This window comes from Camelina sativa, chromosome 15, assembly GCF_000633955.1.
Source record: "Camelina sativa cultivar DH55 chromosome 15, Cs, whole genome shotgun sequence".
Lineage (NCBI taxonomy): Eukaryota > Viridiplantae > Streptophyta > Magnoliopsida > Brassicales > Brassicaceae > Camelina > Camelina sativa.
Window position 1 is genome coordinate 3,443,797 of NC_025699.1, and position 23,124 is coordinate 3,466,920.

Here is a 23,124-nt window from a genome sequence, read left to right on the forward strand (position 1 = left end):
AGAAAAATCATAATTAAAGTCCAATCTTTTTATGGTATCAGGACAAGAAATAGTGTATGCCACTTGAAACAGGTAATTCAAATAACTAAAAACAGTATTCTAGAAAATTCCAAAAAAGGGGACCTAAAATTTAGATACAAATATGGAATAAAAAAAGTATAGGTAGATAAGTTCAAGTCTACAACTTTCACTAATTTGGGCAATTGTTGACTATGCGACAGGTAAATGAGCCACTTAGAAACGGGTACTTTGTGAATTTTGAATATTTTTGAAAATAGGTAGATAGTCTAAAAGGGTTTAAAAATACTTCTAGGTTATATACGCATAATAGTCTAAAAGGGTTTATTATTTGACCAAATATATATTTATGGAAAAATACTAATATTATATAATTAAAATTTTATGAATTAAAATGGTTTATTATTTGACCAAATATATGTTTTTCCAAAGTAATTTCATTAATTTATTAATTACATATACTTTCGTAAACCATAATTAAATTTTGACTAAAGTCCACTATATTTATGATTTTAGGACAAGAAATAGTATATGTCAACTGAAACAGGTAATTTGAATAATAAAAAACAGTATACTCGAATAAAAAAGGGATATAAAATTTAGATAAAAATATGGAATCGAAAAATATAGGTAAGTAAGTTTAAGTATCAAATTTTCGCCAATTTGGGTAAGTGTTGACTATGCGACAGAGAGCCACTTAAAAATGGGTACTTTGTCTATGAGTAATTATTTAAAAGAGAACGATCATATGATTGAACTTTCTAATGGATAAGGGACAAGATGGGACGAGAAGAGATGGAATAAGACAATGTTTTTCCGTTTCAAAGTAACTACGTCTAAGTTATATATGCAAAATAATCCAAACTAAAATCAAACTGAACTTCATATTTAGATTTCATACTAATATTGTAAAAATGCAAAGATTACATATTTAAAATAATATAATTCTAACTTATTTTTATAAATTTAAAATTTATATGAAATTTTAGTCAAAGACGTCGAGATCACAAAATCTCCTTTGTTTGCTTCTGATTCCACTGACATCTCGCAAACGCCGTCGTCCGAGAGAGAGACGATAAAAGAAGAGAGAAAAATGTGGACGAAACTTTTTTTCCCATTGTGACATTGTAGTTTCTTTTATTGTGACACGTTAGTAGTTCTAAATGTTTCTAAAAATCTAACAACAACATGACTAATAATTTGAATTAAGCCCAACTAACAACTAGAGGAAAACAACAACTTTAAATAAACAATGTTAACTTCTCATTACAATATTTTTTAAAAAAAAGGAACTTCAAGATGATTACAAATTATTTTAAACAAACAGTTCACTAAATTATACTTACTACAAAAACCTATTCAAAAAAATATTAAACAAATAAAACAACAAAGAAAAACAAACATAAAACAGCTGCAAAGAGAATTTAAGAGAAACAAAAAAAAAACCTACAAAACCAATCTAAAAAACACTCTAATCAAACAGCTCCAAAGAAAATTATTTACTAATCGAACATGAATAGTATTTTTGAAAAATGTCCAACAAACAACATAAGCAACCAAATCATATACAAAAACAGACATAAAGATGAATTTACAAAACCAAAACTTAATCTACACAAAAAAATCTGAAATATACTTTTATCTAACTTCCGCGCGTAGTGCGGATCAATTGCTAGTAATATATAAAATACACCGATGAAAAAACTCCAACCGGAGATCAAAAACATGAAAGCCACTCAAAAAATTAAAAGCATATTTACATGACTTGTTTATTTTAATAATATGACAAACACAGTGTATTTTACTATGTACAACACTTGGAAAATAAAGAAGAAAACTCACTGGACTCTATGTGTAGCAAGATGGAGCAGAGTCCGAAAGAATTGAGGAGGGTACATTGGGGGCTGCTCTGCTAATGCCTTCAGGTTTTTAATCCCAAAACAAAACAAAGGTGTGTTTATGTCAATGTCTCGTGAGCAAAATTTCACGTACACAAATCTCAAGATTAATAAAACATGATCCCAAAAATCGATCTATATTGTTAGTCAAAACACTAAAACAAAACCAAGCACAACCCAAACTTATGTTCTTTGATAAAAATTTGGACTAGAGATAAATCAATTATTTTTTTGGTAACAAATAATTTATCCGGTTTCCATTTAGTTGACATACTTCCTAAACCACACATAAGCTGAAACGATTGCAAGATGGAACAAATAGGAATGCAAAGTCACCTGTTGGATTAAAACAGTGGAAGGAGTCATTCCAGGAACTGTGTTCACCTCTATAACCAGTACCTGCACAACGACCTTGTGAGATCACAGAAATTGATTTTGGAACGAACGATGAGAGCAGACATTAGTATAGTGCAAAGTAATTATCCGGGTCCCTATCGTACCTCTCCGGTTTCAACATGCACAAAAGCATCGATCCGTGAAAACCCTTCTAACCCGAGAGTTTCTGCAATCAGCTCAATGCCTTGTTTGCATTTCTCCAAAGCTTCCTTACTGAAACTCACAACTTTAGTCATCAGCTTTTATAATCTTTTCTCTCTCTGTTCTCTTGACTAAATCAAACTGATCAAAACCGCACCAAACCAAGGGAACAGTTCAATGTCTTATTTTGGTATTACTTTTTCTTTACTCCTAAAACTCACTTTCTGATGATCTCTATACTAACAATACATTTTAATACAAAATCCAAAGGCAAACTAAATTGGGTTCTAAATTAGTTTATAGTTTCCCTCAGACTAAGAGATCTGAAAACCAAAGCCTGAATTTGATAACTGTGACAAGCATAGCTTTGCTAAAAAACTTCAAAGACCTTTCCAACAAAGTAAAATGTTCTCTTTCATTTACAAATTTATTCCATGTACTAATAATAACCCGATTGAAGCTTTAGACAAACCTCATGATTGTTGGTGGAGGTGGAGTAAGATTTATGCCAGTGCCTCCTATTAAAGATATAGTTCCATATGCCATAGTAAAGACATTTTAGTACTCTTATAAAAAGTAGAGAGAAGATATGAAATGGCAAAGACAAGTGAGAGTACCTTGAAACTTCTCCTCGAGAGACAATATATCGCCACTTTCCTTGACAGTAAGACTAGGACTCAGCGAATGCATTGACCCACGCTTTCCGATAACACCCACAGTAATCTCAACCCACCGCCTCAGTCCTTTCCAAGAGAGCTGCTGCTTGGCTTTGGATGAAATTATGATTTCATTGGTTTCAACAAATGGTTCAAAAATCAAGAGCTCTGGAGCAGGATTTGGCATCTCAATCATTCCATGTGACTACACACACAAGTGAGATAGGGATTTGGGTAATCCTACTTTATAAATGGAAGCTTTTGCGGTTATGCTAATAAAATTATTTTTGTTTTGACCTTAGAAAGAGTGTTTGGAGGAATCCTTGGTAGACAATCTTTTAAAGCTTGTACATATACAGCAAGGTCTTCAGAGGAACTGCAGGAAATCCCAAATGTTTAATCTCACTCACAAAAAAAATCTTATTGATCAATTGCTAACACCAGTGGACAAGACTATTGGAATAAGACTTTTGAATACGAGTTACCATAATCTTGCAACACCAGTGGAGCATCCATCCTTTGCTGGTTTAACACATAGTGTGAGACACCGAAACTTGTTGATCAATTCATTCCAAACATTTGGGATGTTCTCATGCATTATATCCTCTGTTCTTTTCACATCTTTGCTTATGGTATGAATTCCAAATTCTGAAAGCTATTGATTACGAGAACCACACAACAAAAAGTAATTTGTTACAATATTACTCAGGTTTTCAATATATCAGCTTGAAGAGTATATTGACTGGTTATAATACCTGACTAAGAGCCTGAGATGTCGTAACCTTGTCCATGCAAGTCCTTGAGGCTAGTACGCCTGGACCTTTATTTAAGAACAGAAAAGGAAAATTAAACATTGGGTCGACATATTTTATGTAGAGAATTATATAGAAACCCAAATGTTACATCATAAGTTGCAACTAACCTGTATAAGAAACTCCTTCATCCTCCAGCATGGCCTGTAGCGTACCATCTTCCCCAATTCCTCCATGCACTGCCAGTTAGCATTTGAAAAATATAATCAGAAATAAACACTGCATACTAAGTATATAGAGACTAAGGGTGAGTTGCATACATAATGGAAGTACTCTCTTACCAAAAATGTTTCAGCATACCCAGCTTTTGTTTTTGTTCATGCAACTAGTCTCTCTAATTTAATTTTTTGATAGATTTCTCTCATAAAGTCACAATCTTATATTTGCTCATGTTTAATACTAAATTGGGAACATTGTAGTCTCTCAGTTATTAGACTAACCTGCAATGAAAACAGTTGCTTGAGCTTTCTTGGCAAGCTTGATCCACTCTTTCAACGAGAATTTCCTGGGTAGATCATCTGTTATATCAAACCCTGCAAACCAGCTTTGATTCCCCAAACCAGCCATAAGATCCTCCATCACTTGCTTCTGCAGCAGAGATGTAAATAGAGCCCGATCAGGCTCGATTGCTTCTAAGCACGCTGCAAGAACTTCCTCAGCAGTGTGCCTTAGCACAACTGAATAGCTGAGAACAAAGAAACTCATTATTGATGTTGACGGATATAGCATTAAAAATGAGAAATTTTAAAAAAACTTCAATACCCATATAAATGTTATACCATTTTTTCCCCTCTATCTTATGGGAGGTCAACATTTGTATCTATGAGTACAGACTACTGTAAATCTTATTTCAACTCTGAGAATATACTTACGGCAAAGCCCAGACTTCTTTATTGTCCAAGTTTGAAGATGTTCCTGATGAGTTGCTAAGTGAAGGGGAAAGCAAACAGGGAGTTACATTGAGCTGTAAAAACCAAGATCATCAGAGTCGGGCCAATATCCTATTGCACCCACAATATAGCTATTGTAGCTTAACGACAATACACACTGGAAGTAATGATCTCATAAGATGTATAATTACACGCCTCAAATGATGTAATGATGCGTTCTTTTCAACTTACATCTACAAATCTTTGCAAATTGATCCAGACATTCGTTCCACTCATGACGGACACCTGCCGCTCTGAAGTATCTCCTCCAAATATGACAAACACTTTCTGGACGTCCCCAGAGATTTCCAGGTCTGTTGAACCTTGGAGTAATTGACTATACCCATTATTATACCAAGAAAGATCGGGAAACCTCGAGCTAGCTCGGTGGACGATTGTTCGTAAAATGTTTGAGTGAGAAAACCCAACCTGAATATAAGAATTGATGATCTAAAATCATGTATGGTTAATACAAACATCTAACCTTAATGTTCGAATGAACTACGCATGAATGAGAATATAGAGATAAATGAACAATACATCACAGCTTAAACTTTCCCAGTTTCCCTATCACCTTACAATTTACTTACAAACTATCAATGAGAAGACTAATTGCTGTCCAAAAAAAAAAAATAGTTGGGAAGAAAAAATTAAAAGCGTTGATGCTTATAAAATCATGTCATTTCTTAAAGCATCGACAATACTAAGGAAAAAGATAGGGTAAATGCACACATATTTCACAAAATATGAGAAGAAGAGTTAAACAGAGTAGAGACAGCACGAAGCACATTTATCACATAACCATCAATGTACAATATCTTTAATTACCTTAGAAGCCTGCTGGAAGAAAAAGCTAGTTTGTTCCATGCCACTTATCTGTAAAAGCAGTTGAGATATGCATTCAAGTGTTACTTCTAAGAACAATGCAATGTATGGTAGCAGCTTCGGGTAAATTTGAAGGTCGTCAAATTTGCAATAGGCTAACCAGGTTGATGTCTGTGCATATAATATCCCCTGACTCGGGTCCTCCAAGCCTTTCACTTGCAGATGATAATAAATTTGAGTTGGGAGCCAGATACCATCCATCAATGCGAGCAAAGTCACGTAGACCAAGCTTTTGAAATATAAGAGATGCCTCTTCACGAATCCTTTTGATAACATGGATAGGGAAACGCGGAGGAGTGTGATAGGTGACCTGTTTCAAATACACTCATTGTGTGGAGAAATAAAGTTCCTAACATTTAGAACTCCATATGCTGAGAAACCAATAAAATAACCTCTGAAAAATAGAAAGAAAGATATCTTTACCTTTTTAAAATTCAGAGTTAAGGGTATAAAAGCAATCAATTCGTTTCAGACACAGCTTTCACTATTGGTTACGGTAATTGCAAGAATCACCTGCTGTGTCGGCAGATACTTCCTCCGATAGTCGAAGATTGCGTCTTCCTTTGGATCACTACTGCCATGAAACTGAAGTTGCACCTGATCACATAAAGGTACATAACAGTAAGAAACTATACATGATATTAAGGGAAAGATCTAGTCCATATACATATTACTTTAAATGGATATCTCATGAAGTCATCTGACCTCAATGCACAAATAAGTTAGCCACAAACAATGACATTCAGCAAACTAAATCTGTTCGTCCTGAGATCTGCTTCCTATTTAGTGTAAAAAACAGCGGCTAAAGTTTCACTAGTCCAATATTCATATAATTCATGTAGTCGTGGTCCAGATATCAGCTGAGACAGAACCTAAGAGAAAAAAGTATATGTGACACAAGCTTCTGTGAAACTCAGAAAACAAATGAAAATGTAATTACCTCANCGACATATTTTATGTAGAGAATTATATAGAAACCCAAATGTTACATCATAAGTTGCAACTAACCTGTATAAGAAACTCCTTCATCCTCCAGCATGGCCTGTAGCGTACCATCTTCCCCAATTCCTCCATGCACTGCCAGTTAGCATTTGAAAAATATAATCAGAAATAAACACTGCATACTAAGTATATAGAGACTAAGGGTGAGTTGCATACATAATGGAAGTACTCTCTTACCAAAAATGTTTCAGCATACCCAGCTTTTGTTTTTGTTCATGCAACTAGTCTCTCTAATTTAATTTTTTGATAGATTTCTCTCATAAAGTCACAATCTTATATTTGCTCATGTTTAATACTAAATTGGGAACATTGTAGTCTCTCAGTTATTAGACTAACCTGCAATGAAAACAGTTGCTTGAGCTTTCTTGGCAAGCTTGATCCACTCTTTCAACGAGAATTTCCTGGGTAGATCATCTGTTATATCAAACCCTGCAAACCAGCTTTGATTCCCCAAACCAGCCATAAGATCCTCCATCACTTGCTTCTGCAGCAGAGATGTAAATAGAGCCCGATCAGGCTCGATTGCTTCTAAGCACGCTGCAAGAACTTCCTCAGCAGTGTGCCTTAGCACAACTGAATAGCTGAGAACAAAGAAACTCATTATTGATGTTGACGGATATAGCATTAAAAATGAGAAATTTTAAAAAAACTTCAATACCCATATAAATGTTATACCATTTTTTCCCCTCTATCTTATGGGAGGTCAACATTTGTATCTATGAGTACAGACTACTGTAAATCTTATTTCAACTCTGAGAATATACTTACGGCAAAGCCCAGACTTCTTTATTGTCCAAGTTTGAAGATGTTCCTGATGAGTTGCTAAGTGAAGGGGAAAGCAAACAGGGAGTTACATTGAGCTGTAAAAACCAAGATCATCAGAGTCGGGCCAATATCCTATTGCACCCACAATATAGCTATTGTAGCTTAACGACAATACACACTGGAAGTAATGATCTCATAAGATGTATAATTACACGCCTCAAATGATGTAATGATGCGTTCTTTTCAACTTACATCTACAAATCTTTGCAAATTGATCCAGACATTCGTTCCACTCATGACGGACACCTGCCGCTCTGAAGTATCTCCTCCAAATATGACAAACACTTTCTGGACGTCCCCAGAGATTTCCAGGTCTGTTGAACCTTGGAGTAATTGACTATACCCATTATTATACCAAGAAAGATCGGGAAACCTCGAGCTAGCTCGGTGGACGATTGTTCGTAAAATGTTTGAGTGAGAAAACCCAACCTGAATATAAGAATTGATGATCTAAAATCATGTATGGTTAATACAAACATCTAACCTTAATGTTCGAATGAACTACGCATGAATGAGAATATAGAGATAAATGAACAATACATCACAGCTTAAACTTTCCCAGTTTCCCTATCACCTTACAATTTACTTACAAACTATCAATGAGAAGACTAATTGCTGTCCAAAAAAAAAAAATAGTTGGGAAGAAAAAATTAAAAGCGTTGATGCTTATAAAATCATGTCATTTCTTAAAGCATCGACAATACTAAGGAAAAAGATAGGGTAAATGCACACATATTTCACAAAATATGAGAAGAAGAGTTAAACAGAGTAGAGACAGCACGAAGCACATTTATCACATAACCATCAATGTACAATATCTTTAATTACCTTAGAAGCCTGCTGGAAGAAAAAGCTAGTTTGTTCCATGCCACTTATCTGTAAAAGCAGTTGAGATATGCATTCAAGTGTTACTTCTAAGAACAATGCAATGTATGGTAGCAGCTTCGGGTAAATTTGAAGGTCGTCAAATTTGCAATAGGCTAACCAGGTTGATGTCTGTGCATATAATATCCCCTGACTCGGGTCCTCCAAGCCTTTCACTTGCAGATGATAATAAATTTGAGTTGGGAGCCAGATACCATCCATCAATGCGAGCAAAGTCACGTAGACCAAGCTTTTGAAATATAAGAGATGCCTCTTCACGAATCCTTTTGATAACATGGATAGGGAAACGCGGAGGAGTGTGATAGGTGACCTGTTTCAAATACACTCATTGTGTGGAGAAATAAAGTTCCTAACATTTAGAACTCCATATGCTGAGAAACCAATAAAATAACCTCTGAAAAATAGAAAGAAAGATATCTTTACCTTTTTAAAATTCAGAGTTAAGGGTATAAAAGCAATCAATTCGTTTCAGACACAGCTTTCACTATTGGTTACGGTAATTGCAAGAATCACCTGCTGTGTCGGCAGATACTTCCTCCGATAGTCGAAGATTGCGTCTTCCTTTGGATCACTACTGCCATGAAACTGAAGTTGCACCTGATCACATAAAGGTACATAACAGTAAGAAACTATACATGATATTAAGGGAAAGATCTAGTCCATATACATATTACTTTAAATGGATATCTCATGAAGTCATCTGACCTCAATGCACAAATAAGTTAGCCACAAACAATGACATTCAGCAAACTAAATCTGTTCGTCCTGAGATCTGCTTCCTATTTAGTGTAAAAAACAGCGGCTAAAGTTTCACTAGTCCAATATTCATATAATTCATGTAGTCGTGGTCCAGATATCAGCTGAGACAGAACCTAAGAGAAAAAAGTATATGTGACACAAGCTTCTGTGAAACTCAGAAAACAAATGAAAATGTAATTACCTCAGTAGGCATCAGTACAACAGGATGGCAAACAGAACCAGAACCTACATCCAGGACGATGGCAGTGAACTCATATGCATCTTCAATGAAAACCTCAACAACAACCCTATCATCAATTCCCTATCCGACAGAAAAAGAAAAAAACAAATGGCATGTAAAGATGATATAGTTTGCAATCCTCCAAAAATACAGATTTTCTAGTGTCAGGAAATAGAGTTTTCCATTCCTTCACTTCCAAGTCCCTACTTATATAGTTCCAGCCTCAAAACAAAGGATACCTCTCGGATTAGTTCGATAGCCTTTTTAACTGAATCCTTTACACCAAAAGCAACTTTGACACCAATACTTGAACCTGCTTTAGCTGGTTTTACCTGAAACAGACAGACATGAAGCGAAAAAATAAGTGAAATAAATGAAGGAACTGGGATCTCTAGACAACATTTCTATGACGAGGCTGAGAAATAGCCAGATGCTTACCACGACTTTTCCCATGTTGAGATCCAGCTGGTTATCTGTAAACCATTGTGCTATTTCACTTTCGTCTACGTCAGTTCCCTGAGCGACATTTTGTTTATAGAAAATTTATCATAAGCTCAAAATTTGACTGCTATGTACAGATAAGATTTCTCTGCAAATGAATGCAGATAAAGAGACATGTCTAGACAATATACTACCTGCACCAAGTAGTTTGGTACTGTCATGAACCCATAGTCCCTGAGCACCAAAGAGGCTTCATACTGGAATTAGTTCACCGGAATTAATCAGAACTATACATATACATAGGCAAATGCAAATCTAACAACAAAATGACAGTTAACTAACTTGGATGTAAATGAATATATAATAAAATCGTTCATCCAGACTCATTTATTTTACCTTGTCAAAGGCTCGACGACATTCACGGGATCCGGTCCCCACAANAGGGGAAAGCAAACAGGGAGTTACATTGAGCTGTAAAAACCAAGATCATCAGAGTCGGGCCAATATCCTATTGCACCCACAATATAGCTATTGTAGCTTAACGACAATACACACTGGAAGTAATGATCTCATAAGATGTATAATTACACGCCTCAAATGATGTAATGATGCGTTCTTTTCAACTTACATCTACAAATCTTTGCAAATTGATCCNATCAACAATATTTAACGTTCCATAGCACTAAGTACTTCAAGGAGAAAATAAACCCAAAACTTTTATACAAAACAACAAACCTGAATGCCACCATCTTCACCAAATCGACCATGAATTACTGGAAACACAATGTCCACAGCGGAAACAAGATGCNCGGGAAACCTCGAGCTAGCTCGGTGGACGATTGTTCGTAAAATGTTTGAGTGAGAAAACCCAACCTGAATATAAGAATTGATGATCTAAAATCATGTATGGTTAATACAAACATCTAACCTTAATGTTCGAATGAACTACGCATGAATGAGAATATAGAGATAAATGAACAATACATCACAGCTTAAACTTTCCCAGTTTCCCTATCACCTTACAATTTACTTACAAACTATCAATGAGAAGACTAATTGCTGTCCAAAAAAAAAAAATAGTTGGGAAGAAAAAATTAAAAGCGTTGATGCTTATAAAATCATGTCATTTCTTAAAGCATCGACAATACTAAGGAAAAAGATAGGGTAAATGCACACATATTTCACAAAATATGAGAAGAAGAGTTAAACAGAGTAGAGACAGCACGAAGCACATTTATCACATAACCATCAATGTACAATATCTTTAATTACCTTAGAAGCCTGCTGGAAGAAAAAGCTAGTTTGTTCCATGCCACTTATCTGTAAAAGCAGTTGAGATATGCATTCAAGTGTTACTTCTAAGAACAATGCAATGTATGGTAGCAGCTTCGGGTAAATTTGAAGGTCGTCAAATTTGCAATAGGCTAACCAGGTTGATGTCTGTGCATATAATATCCCCTGACTCGGGTCCTCCAAGCCTTTCACTTGCAGATGATAATAAATTTGAGTTGGGAGCCAGATACCATCCATCAATGCGAGCAAAGTCACGTAGACCAAGCTTTTGAAATATAAGAGATGCCTCTTCACGAATCCTTTTGATAACATGGATAGGGAAACGCGGAGGAGTGTGATAGGTGACCTGTTTCAAATACACTCATTGTGTGGAGAAATAAAGTTCCTAACATTTAGAACTCCATATGCTGAGAAACCAATAAAATAACCTCTGAAAAATAGAAAGAAAGATATCTTTACCTTTTTAAAATTCAGAGTTAAGGGTATAAAAGCAATCAATTCGTTTCAGACACAGCTTTCACTATTGGTTACGGTAATTGCAAGAATCACCTGCTGTGTCGGCAGATACTTCCTCCGATAGTCGAAGATTGCGTCTTCCTTTGGATCACTACTGCCATGAAACTGAAGTTGCACCTGATCACATAAAGGTACATAACAGTAAGAAACTATACATGATATTAAGGGAAAGATCTAGTCCATATACATATTACTTTAAATGGATATCTCATGAAGTCATCTGACCTCAATGCACAAATAAGTTAGCCACAAACAATGACATTCAGCAAACTAAATCTGTTCGTCCTGAGATCTGCTTCCTATTTAGTGTAAAAAACAGCGGCTAAAGTTTCACTAGTCCAATATTCATATAATTCATGTAGTCGTGGTCCAGATATCAGCTGAGACAGAACCTAAGAGAAAAAAGTATATGTGACACAAGCTTCTGTGAAACTCAGAAAACAAATGAAAATGTAATTACCTCAGTAGGCATCAGTACAACAGGATGGCAAACAGAACCAGAACCTACATCCAGGACGATGGCAGTGAACTCATATGCATCTTCAATGAAAACCTCAACAACAACCCTATCATCAATTCCCTATCCGACAGAAAAAGAAAAAAACAAATGGCATGTAAAGATGATATAGTTTGCAATCCTCCAAAAATACAGATTTTCTAGTGTCAGGAAATAGAGTTTTCCATTCCTTCACTTCCAAGTCCCTACTTATATAGTTCCAGCCTCAAAACAAAGGATACCTCTCGGATTAGTTCGATAGCCTTTTTAACTGAATCCTTTACACCAAAAGCAACTTTGACACCAATACTTGAACCTGCTTTAGCTGGTTTTACCTGAAACAGACAGACATGAAGCGAAAAAATAAGTGAAATAAATGAAGGAACTGGGATCTCTAGACAACATTTCTATGACGAGGCTGAGAAATAGCCAGATGCTTACCACGACTTTTCCCATGTTGAGATCCAGCTGGTTATCTGTAAACCATTGTGCTATTTCACTTTCGTCTACGTCAGTTCCCTGAGCGACATTTTGTTTATAGAAAATTTATCATAAGCTCAAAATTTGACTGCTATGTACAGATAAGATTTCTCTGCAAATGAATGCAGATAAAGAGACATGTCTAGACAATATACTACCTGCACCAAGTAGTTTGGTACTGTCATGAACCCATAGTCCCTGAGCACCAAAGAGGCTTCATACTGGAATTAGTTCACCGGAATTAATCAGAACTATACATATACATAGGCAAATGCAAATCTAACAACAAAATGACAGTTAACTAACTTGGATGTAAATGAATATATAATAAAATCGTTCATCCAGACTCATTTATTTTACCTTGTCAAAGGCTCGACGACATTCACGGGATCCGGTCCCCACAAATGGAATGTTGTGACTTTCCAACAGCTCCTGGATAGCATTAAATCAACAATATTTAACGTTCCATAGCACTAAGTACTTCAAGGAGAAAATAAACCCAAAACTTTTATACAAAACAACAAACCTGAATGCCACCATCTTCACCAAATCGACCATGAATTACTGGAAACACAATGTCCACAGCGGAAACAAGATGCTCAGCCAATCCGGATAACGATGAGAATCCCTGTGCAAGACTACAGCACGAAACAAACTAGCCACTCAGCTAATTTGGTCACTATTATTGCTCCATAACCAATTTTTTCAAGCCCATTCTTATCATATACCTCACCTCTCCAGCTTGAAATCGAAATCTGCCGGAGTATTTGAGTACAACTGAAAATTTTCACAAACAAATAAAAAAAAAAAGAAGAATAAGAGAGATACATACAGCAGAAACTTGTCAACATACCTAAACAAGAAACTAGCAAACCTGGGCGGAGGAAATTGCAAAAGCTTTGAGGTCAGGATCTATATAATAGCAGCTCACGCTTATACCATTACCCTGATGATAAACCATCCCAACACAATCAATCTCAAACCATACTCAATTAAAATCCAAGCTCAGTTAATCGGGAGAAAAGAACCTGAATATGATCGAGAACTGATCTAGCAGAGTTGAGAGAAATCCCACGCTCCGCCGACGGACCTCCGCAAATGAGTCCCACTCTCAGATTTCTCCTACTCATCTCCTCTCCGTCAACTACCGCCTTCGAGACGGTNGGTAGCAGCTTCGGGTAAATTTGAAGGTCGTCAAATTTGCAATAGGCTAACCAGGTTGATGTCTGTGCATATAATATCCCCTGACTCGGGTCCTCCAAGCCTTTCACTTGCAGATGATAATAAATTTGAGTTGGGAGCCAGATACCATCCATCAATGCGAGCAAAGTCACGTAGACCAAGCTTTTGAAATATAAGAGATGCCTCTTCACGAATCCTTTTGATAACATGGATAGGGAAACGCGGAGGAGTGTGATAGGTGACCTGTTTCAAATACACTCATTGTGTGGAGAAATAAAGTTCCTAACATTTAGAACTCCATATGCTGAGAAACCAATAAAATAACCTCTGAAAAATAGAAAGAAAGATATCTTTACCTTTTTAAAATTCAGAGTTAAGGGTATAAAAGCAATCAATTCGTTTCAGACACAGCTTTCACTATTGGTTACGGTAATTGCAAGAATCACCTGCTGTGTCGGCAGATACTTCCTCCGATAGTCGAAGATTGCGTCTTCCTTTGGATCACTACTGCCATGAAACTGAAGTTGCACCTGATCACATAAAGGTACATAACAGTAAGAAACTATACATGATATTAAGGGAAAGATCTAGTCCATATACATATTACTTTAAATGGATATCTCATGAAGTCATCTGACCTCAATGCACAAATAAGTTAGCCACAAACAATGACATTCAGCAAACTAAATCTGTTCGTCCTGAGATCTGCTTCCTATTTAGTGTAAAAAACAGCGGCTAAAGTTTCACTAGTCCAATATTCATATAATTCATGTAGTCGTGGTCCAGATATCAGCTGAGACAGAACCTAAGAGAAAAAAGTATATGTGACACAAGCTTCTGTGAAACTCAGAAAACAAATGAAAATGTAATTACCTCAGTAGGCATCAGTACAACAGGATGGCAAACAGAACCAGAACCTACATCCAGGACGATGGCAGTGAACTCATATGCATCTTCAATGAAAACCTCAACAACAACCCTATCATCAATTCCCTATCCGACAGAAAAAGAAAAAAACAAATGGCATGTAAAGATGATATAGTTTGCAATCCTCCAAAAATACAGATTTTCTAGTGTCAGGAAATAGAGTTTTCCATTCCTTCACTTCCAAGTCCCTACTTATATAGTTCCAGCCTCAAAACAAAGGATACCTCTCGGATTAGTTCGATAGCCTTTTTAACTGAATCCTTTACACCAAAAGCAACTTTGACACCAATACTTGAACCTGCTTTAGCTGGTTTTACCTGAAACAGACAGACATGAAGCGAAAAAATAAGTGAAATAAATGAAGGAACTGGGATCTCTAGACAACATTTCTATGACGAGGCTGAGAAATAGCCAGATGCTTACCACGACTTTTCCCATGTTGAGATCCAGCTGGTTATCTGTAAACCATTGTGCTATTTCACTTTCGTCTACGTCAGTTCCCTGAGCGACATTTTGTTTATAGAAAATTTATCATAAGCTCAAAATTTGACTGCTATGTACAGATAAGATTTCTCTGCAAATGAATGCAGATAAAGAGACATGTCTAGACAATATACTACCTGCACCAAGTAGTTTGGTACTGTCATGAACCCATAGTCCCTGAGCACCAAAGAGGCTTCATACTGGAATTAGTTCACCGGAATTAATCAGAACTATACATATACATAGGCAAATGCAAATCTAACAACAAAATGACAGTTAACTAACTTGGATGTAAATGAATATATAATAAAATCGTTCATCCAGACTCATTTATTTTACCTTGTCAAAGGCTCGACGACATTCACGGGATCCGGTCCCCACAAATGGAATGTTGTGACTTTCCAACAGCTCCTGGATAGCATTAAATCAACAATATTTAACGTTCCATAGCACTAAGTACTTCAAGGAGAAAATAAACCCAAAACTTTTATACAAAACAACAAACCTGAATGCCACCATCTTCACCAAATCGACCATGAATTACTGGAAACACAATGTCCACAGCGGAAACAAGATGCTCAGCCAATCCGGATAACGATGAGAATCCCTGTGCAAGACTACAGCACGAAACAAACTAGCCACTCAGCTAATTTGGTCACTATTATTGCTCCATAACCAATTTTTTCAAGCCCATTCTTATCATATACCTCACCTCTCCAGCTTGAAATCGAAATCTGCCGGAGTATTTGAGTACAACTGAAAATTTTCACAAACAAATAAAAAAAAAAAGAAGAATAAGAGAGATACATACAGCAGAAACTTGTCAACATACCTAAACAAGAAACTAGCAAACCTGGGCGGAGGAAATTGCAAAAGCTTTGAGGTCAGGATCTATATAATAGCAGCTCACGCTTATACCATTACCCTGATGATAAACCATCCCAACACAATCAATCTCAAACCATACTCAATTAAAATCCAAGCTCAGTTAATCGGGAGAAAAGAACCTGAATATGATCGAGAACTGATCTAGCAGAGTTGAGAGAAATCCCACGCTCCGCCGACGGACCTCCGCAAATGAGTCCCACTCTCAGATTTCTCCTACTCATCTCCTCTCCGTCAACTACCGCCTTCGAGACGGTTCGTATAGCTCCGGATCCCCGATACTTCTTCATCCCCAAAAACCTGCATGTACTCTCGGTTTGTGTGTACTTCTGATTCAGCTTCAGTGTTGTCCGTGAAGCCGTCGCTACTTGATTAACGCCATCTCCTCCTCCTCCTATCCCGCTAATTATCGAGAAACTGACGCCGATCGCCATGGACGCCATCTCTAAATCTCCGTAAAAGCTTTACACCTCCTTGGTGCAGTGAACAATTTTCGAAACAAAAATAAAAAGCATTCGTCGCACGCGGGAGCTTTGCTTTGCACGTGTCTCTGTATAAAATTGCTTTGAATAAATTACACCTAATAGTACTGTACTGTTATCCCTTTATTGATGATAAGTGAGAACAATCCAAACGCATAATGAGTGGTTATTAAATTTCCATAATTATTTGGATTAGGATAATAATTGGCATTTAGACCAAACGTAGATATACGTACGTAGCATGAAAATTGATCCCAACTTATCGAGATCAACTTGAACATACAAGACGCAACTTTTAACTTTGTAACAAATATCACGAAACTGCAAATTTTTTTTCCACCATTAATTTTACCATTTTTTTTACACATGAAACAAATNGCTGGATCACTACTGCCATGAAACTGAAGTTGCACCTGATCACATAAAGGTACATAACAGTAAGAAACTAAACATGATATAAAGGGAAAGATCTAGTCCATATACATATTACTTTAAATGGATATCTCATGAAGTCATCTGACCTCAATGCACAAATAAGTTAGCCACAAACAATGACATTCAGCAAACTAAAACTGTTCGTCCTGAGATCTGCTTCCTATTTAGTGTAAAAAACAGCGGCTAAAGTTTCACTAGTCCAATATTCATATAATTCATGTAGTCGTGGTCCAGATATCAGCTGAGACAGAACCTAAGAGAAAAAAGTATATGTGACACAAGCTTCTGTGAAACTCAGAAAACAAATGAAAATGTAATTACCTCAGTAGGCATCAGTACAACAGGATGGCAAACAGAACCAGAACCTACATCCAGGACGATGGCAGTGAACTCATATGCATCTTCAATGAAAACCTCAACAACAACCCTATCATCAATTCCCTATCCGACAGAAAAAGAAAAAAACAAATGGCATGTAAAGATGATATAGTTTGCAATCCTCCAAAAATACAGATTTTCTAGTGTCAGGAAATAGAGTTTTCCATTCCTTCACTTCCAAGTCCCTACTTATATAGTTCCAGCCTCAAAACAAAGGATACCTCTCGGATTAGTTCGATAGCCTTTTTAACTGAATCCTTTACACCAAAAGCAACTTTGACACCAATACTTGAACCTGCTTTAGCTGGTTTTACCTGAAACAGACAGACATGAAGCGAAAAAATAAGTGAAATAAATGAAGGAACTGGGATCTCTAGACAACATTTCTATGACGAGGCTGAGAAATAGCCAGATGCTTACCACGACTTTTCCCATGTTGAGATCCAGCTGGTTATCTGTAAACCATTGTGCTATTTCACTTTCGTCTACGTCAGTTCCCTGAGCGACATTTTGTTTATAGAAAATTTATCATAAGCTCAAAATTTGACTGCTATGTACAGATAAGATTTCTCTGCAAATGAATGCAGATAAAGAGACATGTCTAGACAATATACTACCTGCACCAAGTAGTTTGGTACTGTCATGAACCCATAGTCCCTGAGCACCAAAGAGGCTTCATACTGGAATTAGTTCACCGGAATTAATCAGAACTATACATATACATAGGCAAATGCAAATCTAACAACAAAATGACAGTTAACTAACTTGGATGTAAATGAATATATAATAAAATCGTTCATCCAGACTCATTTATTTTACCTTGTCAAAGGCTCGACGACATTCACGGGATCCGGTCCCCACAAATGGAATGTTGTGACTTTCCAACAGCTCCTGGATAGCATTAAATCAACAATATTTAACGTTCCATAGCACTAAGTACTTCAAGGAGAAAATAAACCCAAAACTTTTATACAAAACAACAAACCTGAATGCCACCATCTTCACCAAATCGACCATGAATTACTGGAAACACAATGTCCACAGCGGAAACAAGATGCTCAGCCAATCCGGATAACGATGAGAATCCCTGTGCAAGACTACAGCACGAAACAAACTAGCCACTCAGCTAATTTGGTCACTATTATTGCTCCATAACCAATTTTTTCAAGCCCATTCTTATCATATACCTCACCTCTCCAGCTTGAAATCGAAATCTGCCGGAGTATTTGAGTACAACTGAAAATTTTCACAAACAAATAAAAAAAAAAAGAAGAATAAGAGAGATACATACAGCAGAAACTTGTCAACATACCTAAACAAGAAACTAGCAAACCTGGGCGGAGGAAATTGCAAAAGCTTTGAGGTCAGGATCTATATAATAGCAGCTCACGCTTATACCATTACCCTGATGATAAACCATCCCAACACAATCAATCTCAAACCATACTCAATTAAAATCCAAGCTCAGTTAATCGGGAGAAAAGAACCTGAATATGATCGAGAACTGATCTAGCAGAGTTGAGAGAAATCCCACGCTCCGCCGACGGACCTCCGCAAATGAGTCCCACTCTCAGATTTCTCCTACTCATCTCCTCTCCGTCAACTACCGCCTTCGAGACGGTTCGTATAGCTCCGGATCCCCGATACTTCTTCATCCCCAAAAACCTGCATGTACTCTCGGTTTGTGTGTACTTCTGATTCAGCTTCAGTGTTGTCCGTGAAGCCGTCGCTACTTGATTAACGCCATCTCCTCCTCCTCCTATCCCGCTAATTATCGAGAAACTGACGCCGATCGCCATGGACGCCATCTCTAAATCTCCGTAAAAGCTTTACACCTCCTTGGTGCAGTGAACAATTTTCGAAACAAAAATAAAAAGCATTCGTCGCACGCGGGAGCTTTGCTTTGCACGTGTCTCTGTATAAAATTGCTTTGAATAAATTACACCTAATAGTACTGTACTGTTATCCCTTTATTGATGATAAGTGAGAACAATCCAAACGCATAATGAGTGGTTATTAAATTTCCATAATTATTTGGATTAGGATAATAATTGGCATTTAGACCAAACGTAGATATACGTACGTAGCATGAAAATTGATCCCAACTTATCGAGATCAACTTGAACATACAAGACGCAACTTTTAACTTTGTAACAAATATCACGAAACTGCAAATTTTTTTTCCACCATTAATTTTACCATTTTTTTTACACATGAAACAAATTAGGAAACGAAAAGACTTAAATAAAGATTAATGAAAAGCAAATCACACACCCAAGAGATGAGAAAATGAAAAGCAAAAACAGGGAAACTATTTACAGACACCATTTACGTGCGTTGTTGTTGCATAGCTAGAGACAAGAACTTCTTATTTGGTGAAGCCTCCCTTCTTTTTTAATGTGTTAACTTAGATCTTCTTCTTTTCGACGGAGGCTAACGAATACTATATAAACCAACACCCACTTTACCAGACACAAAACCCACCCGACCTGCACTGATTTTTTTTTTTTTGCTTTTCTTTTTTATCACAAGAGCAAATGCAAATTGCAACAATATTCACTTACGGTTGCGACTCATCTTGCTTGAGTGTTGTCGTGGGTGTATATGGAGACGAATGAGTCAGCAGCTCCAGCTGCTAGCAGGACCTGGTACGGATGAAATGTGAGGCAACTCACTGAACCAATCTTCTGTGCCATGAAGGACGGGTAGTATCGGATTATCCCTAGTTGTTCCCCTTGAAGGCTGAACACTTTAATGAGCTGTTTTGCAGATCCGCTCGCGATGATTGGAGCGTGTCTGTGAACAGCTAAGGCCGTGAGTGAACCCCTGTGTGCATCAATTGTCAGGTACGTGTCCCTTGTTGTTCTAAGGTCAAGAAACTGTATGTCACCGGCCTGTGATGCACTCACCACCTGAAAGAAAATAAGAACAGATATTGGCCCCGGGAAAGTGACACAGAATTATCAAACTCTTGAGAATTTAAAAACCAAGCCAAGAAGAAATTCTTCATACTGAAACTGGTATGTGCTGAAAAATATTGTCTTTTCATTACTTTTTCATACCATATTGAAAAACAGAATGCCCAAGCCTAGTAAAAAACTAAGAAAAGCTGACAGTTCATAGATAAGTTTTGGTTTGCAACCTTTGCGGGGTCAAGTCCAGGCTGAAAACTGAGTCCTACCACCCTTTCAACTTTCTGATGAGGCCGAGTCGCGCAGACAAGCCTTCAATAGAAGAAATGATATTAAGTTACGTATTCGAAAGGTGGGTCATTATCGATTATTTTGAGGAGTTATATTCAATTTTTCTGTTCAAGAATGAACTATGAAGCAACTTACGGTTCAGGTGATCGAACATCATAGAGTCTCAAAGACCCATCGGCAAAACCAGCAGCAAGTTGACCTCCGTGCACTTGAGAAGCGGACTACAAAGATAACGTAAAGTAAGCAAAATTTCCATGTTTTGTACTTCTCGACCAGTTGGGAAGTATTGTTAGTTTCTTCCTGCTCATTCTAAGTTTAAACAACAATTTGCTAAGAATCAAAGACACCTACATAAATTTATTCCATGTAATAACTAAGATCAGCCCAACAGACAACCAATGAACACAAGGCTACACTTCTCTCAGATTAACTATTAAGGTCAGATTCTCTTTCGTTAAGATCCTGGAAAGATCTTTGATCAAGGAAAAGCAAGATAAACTTGCAATACAAACAAAAAGAACTATAAGGCAATCACTCGGGTATATTACTTCTTCGATTCATCAAACCGATTTAATAGATCATAATAAACTGGTCGCAAAGCATAGCATCCTAAGTGCGTTTCTAAGTTGTTAAAAATAGGGTTGTTCACGCAGACTTACAAGTGCTGTAACTCCACACTCTGAATCAGATGGAATAGATCTGACAAGCTGTTCTTTCTCCAGGTCCCAAAGTGTGACCGTTGACACCTCCCCAGAAGCATACTGTTAAATACCAGTACTCCGTAAATAACAATAAACCAAGCTTCGTAACTTGGAAAACAAAGAAGAAACACTGTGAACAACGTGATTGAAGTAATAACATACCAGGTAACCAGACTGTTGTTGCCAGTCCACGACTGCGTTCAAGTCACGTGCACCGGGCTTCTGACCCTGGATTGAAGAAAACCCAGTAACAAGCTTTTGTTTACCCTTTGTTGCATAGTTTTTCCATATCCGGACGGACCCATCGCCTACCCAAAATTCGAAAAAGCATGTGTAAGACATAAATGCCATCACTCAACAGCCATATTCAATCAACTTGCAAGCATCTGAAGACTTGGTGGCAAGAGTTGTGAATCTTACATGACGCAACAAGTAGCAGAGAATCGTCAAGTTCATTGACCAGGCAGAGCTTTGAAATTCCTTTGTCAGGAAAATCATGATTGTCAAAGCCATTGAGAAGAGTTGCTTCCTCATAGTTCCACACTCTGAGAGCAAATTACAGTGAAATACTTAGGTGCAGTTGAGGCTTCTCGATAAAATATGTCACAAGAGAGAACATCAAAGTTTAGTTAGGAGCTTCAAAAGAAGCTTTTTCTAAATGACTATACTAAACAAAGAGACCTAATCCAATAGATTATGCTTAGACAGGAAACACCATCTCTTTTGTTCGGAACTAGCCTGTATTTTTGCCTAACAGAGGGTTTATCTAAATGCAGGAAGTTGATTTAAGATTCAATTTTAGTGATGCTTAAATGAAACTCGCGTACCTGATCCGTTCATTCTCGTCTGCTGCAACTACAATAGGAGAGAATGGGTGAAGGAGGGCCGTCTTTGTTCCCGTTTCGAACCTCGTATCCCAGTTGGCAATAGGATTATTGTTGAGCTTGCTAATAGCTAGTCAAAGCAAAATGTAAAAAGTCGATTCAGGTAACTAGTATAGGTATAGAACAAACCAGATATAACAGATAAAACTGCTTACATGAGTGCTGGCATTTTGCAATATGCTCAAGTGCAAATTTTTCTTTGTCTTCTCTTTTGGCTGCAATTTCTTGACTAGCATCCGCACCACCGAGAAGCGGTTTAGAAAAGTGGCCACAACTCCAGCTGTAGATAGTTGATANCTTTTCGACGGAGGCTAACGAATACTATATAAACCAACACCCACTTTACCAGACACAAAACCCACCCGACCTGCACTGATTTTTTTTTTTTTGCTTTTCTTTTTTATCACAAGAGCAAATGCAAATTGCAACAATATTCACTTACGGTTGCGACTCATCTTGCTTGAGTGTTGTCGTGGGTGNCGGAGGGCTGACCGGGGGAGTCCTAAAACTTAAGGGCAGATTACCTGTCGTCAACAACAGGTAAGATCAAAACTCACTAACATTCAGTAGTGAACAGCATTCTTAAATTAAGCAAAATTTTGAAAATTTCTACATCAACTGATGATCATAAAACACTCCATAAAATAGCTACCTGCATGCATATCAAACCATGAGGATGAACGAGCTAGCCCAGCAAGAGGAGTGTGAGATGTCGTTGCAGCTTCCCCTGGTCGGCCAGTGGGTTTCGAGGGTTTCGCAACAACCTGTTCGATTCCAATAATAGAGAGAACACGCCGTCCAAGACTTGCAATACGTGGAGATGGATCTTTAGCTAATGCAAACATAGCTCGAACGCATTGCGAATAAACAGCATTATCCAACAGTCTAGACTGATGGACAGCTCCATTGCTG

General features: G+C 37.2%; 3 protein-coding genes and 1 long non-coding RNA gene across 18 annotated transcripts in view; all 4 read right to left on the minus strand.

The window, feature by feature from the left end:
• On the minus strand, positions 1,715-16,683 carry LOC104745036 (D-alanine--D-alanine ligase-like). Of its 11 annotated transcripts, none has more exons than XM_010466199.2 (25): positions 16,252-16,674; positions 16,098-16,169; positions 15,957-16,000; positions 15,750-15,861; positions 15,584-15,655; positions 15,382-15,444; positions 15,185-15,262; positions 14,986-15,078; positions 14,708-14,827; positions 14,281-14,364; positions 13,868-14,077; positions 11,140-11,187; positions 10,685-10,740; positions 7,755-7,935; positions 7,506-7,597; positions 7,074-7,318; positions 6,744-6,812; positions 3,865-3,929; positions 3,595-3,764; positions 3,407-3,485; positions 3,071-3,314; positions 2,926-2,971; positions 2,417-2,525; positions 2,253-2,315; positions 1,715-1,937 (listed from the first exon to the last, which is right to left on the minus strand). In XM_010466199.2, the coding sequence occupies exons 1-25, from the start codon at positions 16,570-16,572 to the stop codon at positions 1,857-1,859; spliced, it is 2,817 nt and encodes a 938-aa protein (XP_010464501.1). In that variant the 5' UTR covers positions 16,573-16,674; the 3' UTR covers positions 1,715-1,856. The 11 variants fall into 11 exon arrangements, 8 of the variants coding, with proteins under 8 accessions (XP_010464501.1, XP_019092536.1, XP_010464502.1 ...); XM_019236991.1 differs by lacking the exons at positions 13,868-14,077; positions 14,281-14,364; positions 14,708-14,827; ... (6 more) ...; positions 16,098-16,169; positions 16,252-16,674 and adding exons at positions 11,297-11,506; positions 11,710-11,793; positions 12,137-12,256; ... (6 more) ...; positions 13,527-13,598; positions 13,681-13,809; XM_010466200.2 differs by lacking the exon at positions 10,685-10,740 and having other exon boundaries at positions 7,755-7,991.
• Positions 6,267-6,625, minus strand: LOC109129234. The gene is made up of 2 exons (XR_002035420.1): positions 6,441-6,625; positions 6,267-6,332 (listed from the first exon to the last, which is right to left on the minus strand). It is a non-coding gene; the product is annotated as an uncharacterized LOC109129234 (long non-coding RNA).
• On the minus strand, positions 17,191-19,340 carry LOC104748066 (D-alanine--D-alanine ligase-like). Its single transcript, XM_019236998.1, has 10 exons — positions 18,912-19,340; positions 18,758-18,829; positions 18,617-18,660; positions 18,410-18,521; positions 18,244-18,315; positions 18,042-18,104; positions 17,845-17,922; positions 17,646-17,738; positions 17,368-17,487; positions 17,191-17,299 (listed from the first exon to the last, which is right to left on the minus strand). The coding sequence occupies exons 1-10, from the start codon at positions 19,230-19,232 to the stop codon at positions 17,207-17,209; spliced, it is 1,068 nt and encodes a 355-aa protein (XP_019092543.1). The 5' UTR covers positions 19,233-19,340; the 3' UTR covers positions 17,191-17,206.
• LOC104745037 (regulatory-associated protein of TOR 1) overlaps positions 19,583-23,124 on the minus strand; it is a 14,839-nt gene continuing 11,297 nt past the window's right edge. For 2 of the 5 annotated variants that reach the window (XM_010466201.2, XM_019237164.1), the window contains one exon: positions 22,510-22,667. In XM_010466201.2, the coding sequence (XP_010464503.1) occupies positions 22,664-22,667 (4 nt within the window). In that variant the 3' untranslated portion in view covers positions 22,510-22,663. Of the gene's footprint in view, positions 20,337-20,566; positions 20,649-20,762; positions 20,849-21,286; positions 21,389-21,490; positions 21,637-21,748; positions 21,874-22,155; positions 22,283-22,367; positions 22,487-22,509; positions 22,668-23,124 lie in introns of those variants that run through there. The other 3 variants (XM_019237167.1, XM_019237166.1, XM_019237165.1) reach the window with 3 other exon arrangements.